This window comes from Lepidochelys olivacea (assembly GCF_965140295.1).
Source record: "Lepidochelys olivacea isolate rLepOli2 genome assembly, chromosome: 14".
NCBI lineage: Eukaryota > Metazoa > Chordata > Testudines > Cheloniidae > Lepidochelys > Lepidochelys olivacea.
In genome coordinates this window covers 10,906,454-10,918,534 of record NC_140424.1, presented here as the reverse complement: position 1 = coordinate 10,918,534, position 12,081 = coordinate 10,906,454, and the positions used below count along the sequence as shown (strand labels likewise).

Sequence of the window (12,081 nt, the reverse complement as noted above, 5' to 3'; positions counted from 1 at the left end):
GATTGGGCCAAAAGAAATCTGATGAGGTTCAACAAGGACAAGTGCAGAGTCCTGCACTTAGGACGGAAGAATCCAATGCATCGCTACAGACTAGGGACCGAATGGCTAGGCAGCAGTTCTGCAGAGAAGGACCTAAGGGTTACAGTGGACGAGAAGCTGGATATGAGTCAACAGTGTGCCCTTGTTGCCAAGAAGGCCAATGGCATTTTGGAGTGTATAAGTAGGGGCATTGCCAGCAGATTGAGGGACGTGATCGTTCCCCTCTATTCGACATTGGTGAGGCCTCATCTGGAATACTGTGTCCAGTTTTGGGCCCCACACTACAAGAAGGATGTGGAGAAATTGGAGAGAGTCCAACAAAGGGCAACAAAAACGATTAGGGGTCTGGAACACATGACTTATGAGGAGAGGCTGGGGGAACTGGGATTGTTTAGTCTACGGAAGAGAAGAATGAGGGGGGATTTGATAGCTGCTTTTAACTACCTGAAAGGTGGATCCAAAGAGGATGGATCTAGACTATTCTCAGTGATAGCAGATGACAGGACAAGGAGTAATGGTCTCAAGTTGCAGTGGGGGAGATTTAGGTTGGATATTAGGAGAAACTTTTTCACTAGGAGGGTGGTGAAACACTGGAATGCATTGCCTAGGGAGGTGGTGGAATCCCCTTCCTTAGAAGTTTTTAAGGTCAGGCTTGACAAAGCCCTGGCTGGGATGATTTAGTTGGGATTGGTCCTGCTCTGGGCAGGGGGTTGGACTAGATGGCCTCCAGAGGTCCCTTCCAACTCTTTGATTCTATGATTCTGTGATATAAATTTGTTAGTCTCTAAGGTGCCACAAGTACTCCTTTTCTTTTTTCTATGTCTATGCATGATAGCTATAAACCTGTTCCCTTTGAATTGTACACACTTGTTACTCTAATAATTAAAGAGCTCACTGAAGGCTCAGTTTGCATCTCCTATTCTTGTAAATCGTCCCATGGCTTAACTGCGGCTATTTTGTGAGTCTGGAAAATTGCCTTCATTTTCTGTCACAACGACTCATCAGGCTTCATAGAATGAATTGGTTACTGTTAAGAAATAGTTGTCAGCCCCACGCTAAACTGGCTGAAAGGGCTACACCACTGTGTTCTGTTAACTTGTTACAGTGTTTAAACTTTTACACAGTTGATCCTGCAACTCCAGGAAGGTAATTCCATAATATCTTAAATAATTTTAACAATGAGTAGCTTCATTTTTAAATTGCCAATGTTGTTCATATATCCCATATAAAATGCTATATTAGAATGCTTTTCAATGTCTATGCATGTTAGGTATAAACCTGTTCCCTTTGAAACGTACGCACTTGTTACTCTAATAATTAAAGAGCTCACTGAAGGTCCAATTTGCATCTCCTATTCTTGTAAATCATCCCATGGTTTAACCTGGGCTGTTAGTGAGCATAAAGGTTGCTAAATCTATATGCCAAATCTTGCTGTTCTTACTCAGTCCCTCTACAGGCATCACCCCATTGAAGGATTTGGCCATGTACTAAGTAATGGATACACTGACAGGCTACCAGATCAGAAGATAGGGTAATCTAGTTAAAGCAGCTCAAGTTTTAACTTAAATTAGCTTTGTGGTCCAGCTTTACCTCATGATTGGCAGAGTACTGTCCTCATCACACTTTATTGAATGTTAGCTCAGTACATCCAAGTAAAAGGTGTGAGTACAAGGTAACGGCATAGCTCATTCGTCTCATCAGAACAGAATAATCCCTGTACCAGTAAGTCAGTGCTGCGAGACACTGACGTAAAAGCTAACCTTCAGGTATTAAAATGAGACCACAATCAAATGGTGCAGGAAAAGAAAGAGCAAGTGAACGCAAAGGCAAAATTTGCTCCCACTTACAGGGGTTCAGATCCAGAGTAGCCCCATTGCTCGCTCAGAGACGTTAGAATGGTGCAACTGCGAGCTGAAATTGGGCCGCAGCTTAGTCGGCAACTCTGTGTTAGAACAAGGCGTGAGACTTACTGTAAATAATGTAGCTGTATTAAATCTACAAGGCACTGTAAGGGCCAGTGAGTATAATTACAGTCACAGAGACCATGGGCCAGTTCCTCAGCTGGCCTAGTTGTGTTGGTTTCTGTGGAGCTCTCCCGATTCACGCCAGTCGAGGATCTGGCCTGATGTTTAGTGCTGCGTAAGCCAACTGTACTTGAACAAACTGTTCAGAGAACTGCTCAGCAGACAGAGTGCAATGCAAATACATAGGGGGGAAACAGAGAAGGAGCAAAGGTGCAGCAGGTATTAAGAGAAGAGAATGAAGTGAAGGGAATGAATATCAATGAGAAATGTCTCATGTAAAGATCTTTATACACTAATAAAACTTAGTCAGATTCAGCCCGCACTTACACTCCATGAAATCAGTGGGTCAAATTCTGCTCCATGTTCCAGCTGTGTAAATGTAGAATATGTCCATTAACTTCCATAGAATTACAGTAGTTTACATGGGCAAAACAGAGCGGTGAATTTGGCCCAGTGGATTTGCAAAACAAAGTGTAAAGCAGGCCAGCAATGGGGCAGATGCTTTTCCCTCTAGCCACGAGGTAGTACTCCCTATTTATGGGACCACTAACACCAGAGCTGCGTTTTTAAATTCACTTGTGAATACATATTAGCACTCCTTTTTCCTGTGTACGCTACACCTCAACTCATAACTAACTGAAGAATAAAATCACTCACCTTATTACTAGGCTTGGCAGGGTTTGATTTAAATCACTAGTCAGCGGTAAACATTCATTTTATCAGAAATAGATGCCAAAAATATCATTGATTGCAGTTGGCAAGCGCAGCCTCCCCTGCACCCTCAGGCATTCAGATTTCAGGAGGCACCAGGTGTGGGGAAGGCTGCAATTCTTGTGGGGCAGAGCAGAGATCCCAGCTAGGACCACAAGGAGAATGATTAATTCCCAGCTGCAGGGGAGGCCACCACCCCACTGTTGAATGGCTCCTGCCCAAGGACAGTCCCTGCATTTACAGCGAGTGAGTGAGTGGGGCAGTGATAGTGGGAATGCAGGGGCTCCCTGCGTGGCCCTGGGATTGGTGACAGTGTGGTGGCTTCCCCTACGGCCAGGGGCTCATCCTCTTCCTTGCATTCCTGGCCAGGGATCTCTGCTCTGCCCTGCCAGAACCGCAGCCTCCTTGCACCTGCAGGGTTCGGGTGTCACTAAATAATTGTTCTCTCACACTCACACACACCACACACACACACAATTAATTTTGCACAACTGTGAAAATTCAAATAGAAAAAAATGTTAAAAAATGCTTTAAAAACCTATAATCTCACACAACCAAAAACATTAAGTTGATAAAAATTGGTATCTTAGTGAAACAACAAAATGAAAATGAAATTCTCCCAAAACTACTTATTACACATTCCACCCATGTTGTTTCTTTCCTGTGAACTGTTTCTGCTGTAGACTGGTGAATGTGGCCTGCCTTAGGATACACAGGCCAGGCTCCCATTAACCTCAGAAGGAGCTATGAATGTCCATAGTGTAGACAGATTACAGTGGATTTGCAAAGAGCATCAATCAGGGCAGAATTTGCTCAGGACCGCAATTTTTTGTTTTGTAGGGAATAGCAGCACAGGTATATGCTTGTTTAACAGGGTTGCAAGGTAATATAATGGGACTCTTGTGAGTTTCCTTAGCATGTCTGTTCCTCTGGTCTTACTTATTTTCCTTGTTATTGCATATGAAGACAATATAGTCATCTGATTTGTCAGCTTTTTCATAATGATCATCTTATATTACAAGCTTCCTCTTTGCACTAACTTACCGATAACAACGACTGAATCTATTAGCAGGACTAAAAACAGTGAAAAGAACTATATTTCCTTTACCAACAGCACATCCTTTCCAGAAGGGACAGTAGGGTGACCAGATGTCCCAATTTTATAGGGACAGTCCTGGTTTTTGGGTTTTTTTCTTATAGAGGCTCCTATTACCGCCCACCCCATCCCGATTTTTCACATTTGCTGTCTGGTCACCCGAAGGGACAGAAAGCTGTGACCTACCCACATACAGTGTGGATGGTATCCACACAACTGATAGTTTTATCGGGGGGGGGGGGCGGTTTGTGCCCAGGGGGCAGTCGGGGAAGAGGGCTTGGCCTTGCACTATGTATGTTATTTGCAGTGTTGTAGCCATGTTGGCCCCAGGATATTAGAGAGACAAGGTAGGTGAGGATATATCTTTTATTGGAACAACTTCTGTTGGTGGAAGGGACAAACTTTCAAGCTTCACAGAGCTCTTCCTCAGGTCTGGAGAAGGTAACCAGAGTGTCGCAGCTAAATACAAGGTGGGACAGATGGTTAAGCATAAGAGGTTCACACATGCTGTTGGAGACCACTTAAAATGAAGGGGTCTTGAATGTACTCACACAGAAAAATGATAAAAGACAAAAATACCCTGTCACCCATGGGTGAACACTTTTCACCCACTCCATGTCTGACCTCTCTGGTCTTGTCCTCAAAGGAAACCTGCACAACACCTTCACAAGATGAGCCTGAGAACTTAAATTCATAACGCTGCTGGACTTAACATAAAAACCATGGACTTAACAGAGACACTGGTTTTATGGCTCATTACAACAATTTGTAATGCTGCTGTCTGCTAACCCTTAATTGCCTTAACCATTTTAAGTGGTCTCCTACAGCATGTTTGAACACTTTATGCTTAACAATCTGTCCCTCCTTGTATTCAGCTTGGACACACTGATTACCTCCTCCAGACCTGAGGAAGAGCTCTGTGAAGCTTGTCCCTTCTGCCAACAGAAGTTGGTCCAATAAAAGATCTTATCTAACCTACTTTGTCGCTCTCGTTATGTACACAAGTTTACCGTATTCTCAGCCTGACCATTTGCCTGCACTCACTAAATCTGGGAAACTTTCAGAGCAGGTTCTTTTTAGCCATTCATATTGTTGGAAATGCTGTTAATTATAGCAGAGCAAGATGATGCAAGCAGCTTGGGATGGTATTTAAAACGCAGGGCCTGATCCTGTAACCCTTACACAAGTAGGGATGACTCATGTGAGTCAGGTTACTTACATGAGCACTGGCTCCTGAAGATGCCCTGAATTTGTCCCAGAGGAGGACTAAGAATATTCCCGTTTGGCTTTATGTACCTCTCTCACCTTCAAGAGGAGAAGTCTCTTAATGATTCTAGACCTCTCTAGTCCATCCTCTAGTATCTGAGCATGGAACTGTGAAGCAGAATCTCCTGGATCCAGCTCTGGCTGATTCCTTCTCTGACCTCATCAAGTCACTTGGCCACTCTGCTCTCAGCGTGCTGGAATGTTGGGAGACTTAGTTAGTACAGGTTTGTAGAGTGCTGCTGTATTAGTGGCCAGTCACAGCGGTCATTCAAGAGACACCACCTCCAGGGTATTTTCAGTATACCAAGATTCGTTTGCTGCAAGAGCACTTTTCTCCTTAGCTTTCAGTTAAATCAAGGGGGAATATTTGAGGCAGGGAACTTGACTTGGGGTTCTCACATCCAAAAGGTACCTCCTTTTTCCTACAGAATGGGAAATAAATGTACGTGAGGTTTAGACACTCCTACGCTGGAAATATTTTCATGAACAGTTCTTAGGGTCTGATCTTGTGAGACACTGGGGACCTCCAGAGAGGGGCTAAGTATCCTTAGGACTTCTCCTGTTTTTATGATCTGAAATAACCCCTTTGGGGGTACTAATGGCATTTCTTGTTTCCATTTAGCCATGTAACACAGACAACATCATGGATCCATCCAGTGACCAGTGCACTGAACTTGTCCTGCTCCGAGGAGAATGAGGAAGACCGGACCAGAGAGCTTCCAGACCCCAAGAGCTGAGACTGGTGGAGAGTAGTTTCAGTCTCATTTCAGCATCTGGATAAGAAGATGTACACCTTCCAATAGTCTAATGTAATAGCGCCAGATATTACGCCTATTGAAGTCAATAGGAGCTTTGCCACTATTTAGGTAGGATCATTTTCAAGGCTGAAGTTCACCTTGGCAAAATTTCCACTTAAACCCTTAAGGACTTAGGTGGTGCACAGGACCTGGATAGGTCCTGTGCACAGGGGTCACTCTCACTCTCATCCTTTAGGATTTGATCCTGACCTTTCACAACTTATACACTGGTATAACTTCATTGGCTGGAATGGAGTTAATCCTGCTCCTAGTATGAGAACAGAATTGGGCCCAACGGCTGTAATTCTCACAGTGGCTTCAAGCTGCTTGTAGAGCCATAACATACAAGCTGAGCTTTTTTACCAGTGCTTGTAGTTGTAATAGAGATGCCTTTTCTGTAACTACTGAGTCAGTCTGTTTTTATAGCAGAAACTTTCAATGTATTTTGCTAGCAAAAGTTTATGACAATTTGTTGTAAGTATTGCAGCCCAGATGACTTTTCTACAAATATTTTTAAGATGAATGATTAGGCCTTAGGAAGACAAGGCCTTGATGAGTTGTCAAGTATAAAGACACAATTTTGGTTGAGAAAGCCATACTCTGTCAGCATAATCGTGCAATGAAAATGATTTCACTTTTGTACTCTGCTAAACCAACAGCCACATGCAACTATTTCAGCAGACGCTGTGAAATTTCAAATACGATGAAACCTATGAAAGTACCTCTGGGATCAGCAGAATTCAGTCACCTCCTAGAAGTGGGTCTTTAAGTAGACACAAAACAAATTCATTCTGGAGATCTTGAGGATGTTTTAAAGGGGTTACTCAAAATGAGGTGCTGCTGAGGCCCTACAAACAGGTTGCACTGTACATCAGCAGCATGAGATATTTTAAGATAATGTTACACTCAGCACAAGGGCTGACTTCTGCTTTGAGTGCCTGATTCTACAATAGGTCACTATAAAGGCTCTCCTCTTTTTATATCTGTGACGATGACAGGTATTGACTAATGAATGAAATAAGGAACACTAGAAGCACTGATGAATACGCCAAAGTAAAACAGTGGTTCAAACCTTTAGAACCAAGGAGTGAGGCTCTGTTTTAAAGGGTGAGGTGGGCACAGGCTACAGCCTGAATTCCTTTGGGAAGCATACATAGGAGTGTCACACTCTGAAAAGATACAACTTAGCTCCACTGGTCAATTCAAAGCCAGGTCCCCATCCCTCACACCCTCAATGGGGAGTCTCTGACAAGTGGTGGAGCTGGATTTTCAAATCTTTGTACTATTGAGCAAAAGGACCTGACTTGTTTACAGCTCCTACACCTACTAAAACTCTCCTTGCCACCTTCCCCTCACACCCGGTGCAGAGCCAGGCACAGGGTAGCTCTTAGGCCTTTAACGTTTAATTTGCTTTACAGAGCAAAACTCCGAGTAAACCTCCTTTCTGAGTCACAGTGTGGCTCTTTATCGTATATGCTTCATGTACGACGGCGTCACACCCGGGATAGCCCCTCCCAGGGAATCTGTACTGCGGCGCAGAGAAGTTAGTTTTGCCCAGTCTCTCTCAGAAGCAGATGTCATTCCTAGTGCTGAGCAATGTCATACTCACTCGGGAGGCTGGTAGGAAACATTGTTGTGTTCTTTTAAGGGCCAATTACCTATGCATGTGGAGTCCGTGTCCCTTCATGTAGCTGGTAGAGGGAGGATGTTATGGAGGGAGCTTGACCAGCAGATCCACTGAACACTCAGTATGACAGCAGTCTGGAAAGCTGCCATGCTTCAGCCATGATCTGCTATGGCCTCAGAGGGAGGCTTGTGCCCCCATCCCTCAAACCACCACATAGAACCACTGAGCAGAACCCATTAGCAGGGGCTTTGTGTCGAGCTATAATGGGCCCTTTAATCATGCTGTTCTTCCCTAAATGCCCTTTAAAAACAGGCACAGACTCCTGCTGCTTGCAGGACCTTGTACCAGGGGTTTTCTGCAGTTTCCTTAGTCCTAGGAGTCATGTAAGTGCTTTGTTTATTACAGAGCCAAGGTGGATGGGGTAATTTCTTTCCTTGGACCAACTTTTGCTCTCTTTCCGGTGCGTGAGAGTTACGCGGTGGTATCTTGTTTGAGGCGGTCCCTTCTGGAGTATGTGATGATTATTCCAGGCACTTTCTAGCTCTAATCAGGGATTTCCTACGAATTCTGTTCAGTTAGGGCATATATAGACTGTGCCGCTCTGATTTCTTTGTGAGAGATTTGAATCAGGTCGTGACTACGCTATCCTTCCAGGGCTTGATTCAGCCATGGGTTATGGTAACTCAAAGTACAGGTCGGTGGTCACAACTCCACTCTGCCAGTGGCTTCCCGGCCAGCCAGCCCAACCCTGAAAGTGGATGGGGGTAAGGCTAGGACCATGAACGAGGCAGGCTCCACCCATTGGATCCACTGCAGGAGGGCAGCTATGTGAATGCTACCTGCTCGCCCCAAGGAGTGAACACTGACCCTCCGCCCTGAGTATGCAATTCACTGCTTACTGCAGCAGCGAGGGAGAACCCAAGATAAAATGCTGGCATTCTACCTGCTGTGCTTACTTGGAGAATGTTTCTCTTTTATTTTGACTTGATAATTAAAGACTTCTTAGAAACAGATCATTGCATCCATCTAGTTTCTTCTGTATTCTAGTGTCTCATCAGTCACATAAGCTACCATAGCTCATATTCTCCAGCACCGAGACTGTGTTTTGAAACCTGGGATCTCCAAATGTTCTCGTCTATTTTTGTATGTTGGCATACTTGTTTCCTAGGGTGTTTTTTTTTTCCTCTCACTGAAGCAGTTTGCAAAATAATTTTGATTACACTGAATCCTGTAAAGTGGGAAAACGGCTCTGGAATAATGTAATGAGACTTTGTAAAGAGCAGTTGTCAAAACACACAACTCTGTGATGGCTGCTTTACATTTTTACCACACAATGAAATGTACCGAGTGGAAGAGCAATGGAAGTACAACTTTGTATCCATTAAGAGAACGAAACAAAGGCGTTGCCAGAAAACAGATACTGGAGTACTTCAGTGGCTTCATGTACATCTATTTTCTATGTACGGTTGACACCATTATAAATAGGCTTCTGCAACACTCCAGTATTTATCTTTACAATTGTACCTGTAGTACACTGCACCCTTCAAATTGGAAATGTTGCAAGTACTCAGGTGTTGCAGTGACTGGAATAAACAGGCAAATTAGACACAAAGGTCGAGATGTACAAAGATATTCAGGCGCCTACAACTCTTACTGACTTCAGTGGGAGTTAGGCACCTAAATATTTCTGAGGCTCTGGGTCAAACTGCAGCTGCGAAATGCCTTCCTTTTAATTCAGCCCAATGTATCACTTAAAAAAAAAACAGGGTAGATCACTCCCACACCATACTCACACAGAGAAACCACCCTGAGCATCCCACCGTAAGTTTCAATAAGTCACTACAGATGATTGTTTCACATCCTCTGACATACCACACAAAACCATCATTAGTTAGGGTGAACCCACCACCACAAGGCCTATGCACCACTCAGGCCCTCCAGGGCCAATTCTGCAGGACTAAAGTCAGTGGGAATTTTGCTATAGATTTCAGTGGGAGCCTTGAGGGTAGAAGTGGGATCGAAGTGGTACATAGCCCTTGTGCTGTCCTCTGCGCAGCACTGAATTTCACTATAACATCTTACTTAAGTAAAGCCGCTCTCAAAGGATGACCCTGCTCACACTTGGCTTTCGAAAGCCCTTTGTACTATCGGTATCTTATCGAGTGACTGGCCACGCCACCTTGTATTTAAAAAAACTCCTAAAGTGATGTAAAGCTCTGATGCTCCTTTCACAATAAAGATCTCAGTGATATAAACCACTTGTGTCTCTTTTATAATTAGCCCCCACAGCTTTGTGATATTATCCATGGCAGATTATGCAGCTGATCGACGCCAGGTCTTGCTCATCATATAGAATTGTAATGAATGAAATTTTTAGACTAGAAAAGGGAGTAAATGACAGCAGGCCAAGCCTGTCTGTCCCATTCCTTTAATCTTTGTACAAAGGTGACTCAAAATGCGCCTTTGGGAAGGAATCTAGAAAACCGACAGGCCTTTCGAAAAAGCAAATCCTGTGTTCCAATCCTGCAATGATTTCCACACAGGCAAACCCCCATGGAGCCCCAATGACTTCCTTCAGGAGTCTGCTCACAAGGATTCAATAGCAGGGTGAGGCTCATGTTTGTAATCACCTGCTTACAAGGAGGCAGCTTAGTCCAGTAGGGCATTGGCCCGGGCGTCCTGTTCCCAGCTCTGCCACGGACCTGCATGATCCTGGGCAAGTCACCTCAGCCCAGATCCTCAATGGTATTTAGGCATCTAGCTCCCACCGATTTCAATGGCACTTAAATGCCAGGGAAGATCTGCACCTCTCTGGGTATCCGCTTCCCATCCCACCCTCTAGCTGTCTTGTTCGTTTCGATTGTCGGGCCTTTGGGGCCAGGCCTTTGTCTCACTCTGTGTTTGTACAGTGTGTAGCACAATGTGAGTCCTCAGTTGCAAGTGGGACCTCGGGGCACCACCATAAGTCAAATAATTAATAATTACCATGAAGAAAAAAAGCAAAGGGATGGCGCTTTGTCGTTCCCTGAAACACACACGCCATCGCTGCTGTGGCGTGTGCATTGGCTGGTTTACTTCAGAGTGTGTTTGGCTCACGGGAGCTATGTATTGCCTGGCTACGTCTACGCCACAGGCCCAGGCCTTGTCTCCTAGGTAACCAGGCCTGCTGAAGAGCGTGTATTACTGTTACCGAACAGGTCTTTGCTGGGGGGAAACGGCAACGTTGTTTTGCTCGGGAAGGATAAATGTGTCAGGCCAGGGATGAGAGGCCAGTTCAAGCTAAGCAGCTCATGCTGAGCCGCCCCATGTAATATTCACCAGCCCTTAAATGCTTCTCATGCCAAGCAGTTTTATAACTCAAACAAGTGATTCATTATTTTACATTAAGCCAGTTTCTGACAGACGGGGGCGGGGAGGAAAGGCAGTTGCCGCTGAGGTGGGGAAAACCCTCATTTGGAAGATCGTTAGTGAGTCAGTTAATAAGAGCAGCAAATAGGAGAAGCACCAAGGTTATGCTGCGAGAGGCCAATGACAAGGAAGTTGGCCTCCTTATCTATCCCATACTTAAGACACAGCCAAGTTCTGTTCTCACACCCTTAACTATTCCCTCTTCTGGGTAATGGTTGTTGCCAGATTATAAGGTTGATCAACACTCAGAACTGCAGGTGAAACTACTCAGCACCCCTCAGCGTCCTGCATTGGGCATCCAAAATCGGCAGCCCCCGCCTTTTAAAATGTTGGCCTCTGTGGCTTGTCCTACATTATACATTGAGTCGGTGGCAAAATTTGGTGTAACCCCAGGAATCCTTATTCTAAGTCCTACGGTCTAACCCCAAGACAACTCCCGCTTCCCAGATCATTTACCCACCAGGTAATTTTGAGTAGCATGCTATTCTGATGCTCAGAGCCAGAGCCCGGTCTGGTGTAATTCTGCATTGGGTTAAATGGAGATACATAGATCTACGGATCTGGAGCAAGCTTCACAGAAGTATTTAGACATCTAAAAATGCAGACTGAGTTAGGCGCCTAATCCATTTTAAGGATAAATAAATTGGTTAGCCTCTAAGATGCCACAAGTACTCCTTTTTGCGAATACAGACTAACACAGCTGCTACTCTGAAACCTAATCCATTTTAGTGCTTTTGAAAAGCCCACTGAGTGCCTAGAGAACAGGAGGACTTGTGGCACCTTGGAGACTAACAAATTTATTAGAGCATAAGCTTTAATGGGCTACAGCCCACTTTATGCTCTAATAAATTTGTTAGTCTCTAAGGTGCCACAAGTACTCCTGTTCTTTTTGGGGATATAGACTAACACGGCTGCTACTCTGAAACCTTAGCGCCTAGCTGCACCTTGAGTTGCTTTGGCCTTTGGTCTTAACCATCAGATGGGTGGAATGATACTATGCTAAAAATTAAATGTCAGTGAATGAAGCCTAACCACTATTCTCAATAACCAGCTTTTTGTTTTCATGTAATGCTGAAAATACCGGCCATTTACAGGTTGTACAATCCAGATTCT

At 44.4% G+C, this 12,081-nt stretch overlaps 1 protein-coding gene across 8 annotated transcripts in view; it reads left to right on the top strand.

Annotated features, from left to right (window-relative positions):
• The window catches only part of STXBP4 (syntaxin binding protein 4), a 144,639-nt gene extending 134,824 nt beyond the window's left edge, over window positions 1–9,815 (top strand). For all 8 annotated transcript variants that reach the window (XM_084646901.1, XM_084646903.1, XM_084646902.1 and 5 more), the window contains one exon: window positions 5,759–9,815. In XM_084646901.1, the coding sequence (XP_084503027.1) occupies window positions 5,759–5,873 (115 nt within the window). In that variant the 3' untranslated portion in view covers window positions 5,874–9,815. The remainder of the gene's footprint in view (window positions 1–5,758) is intronic.
• The last annotated feature ends 2,266 nt before the right edge of the window (window positions 9,816–12,081 follow it).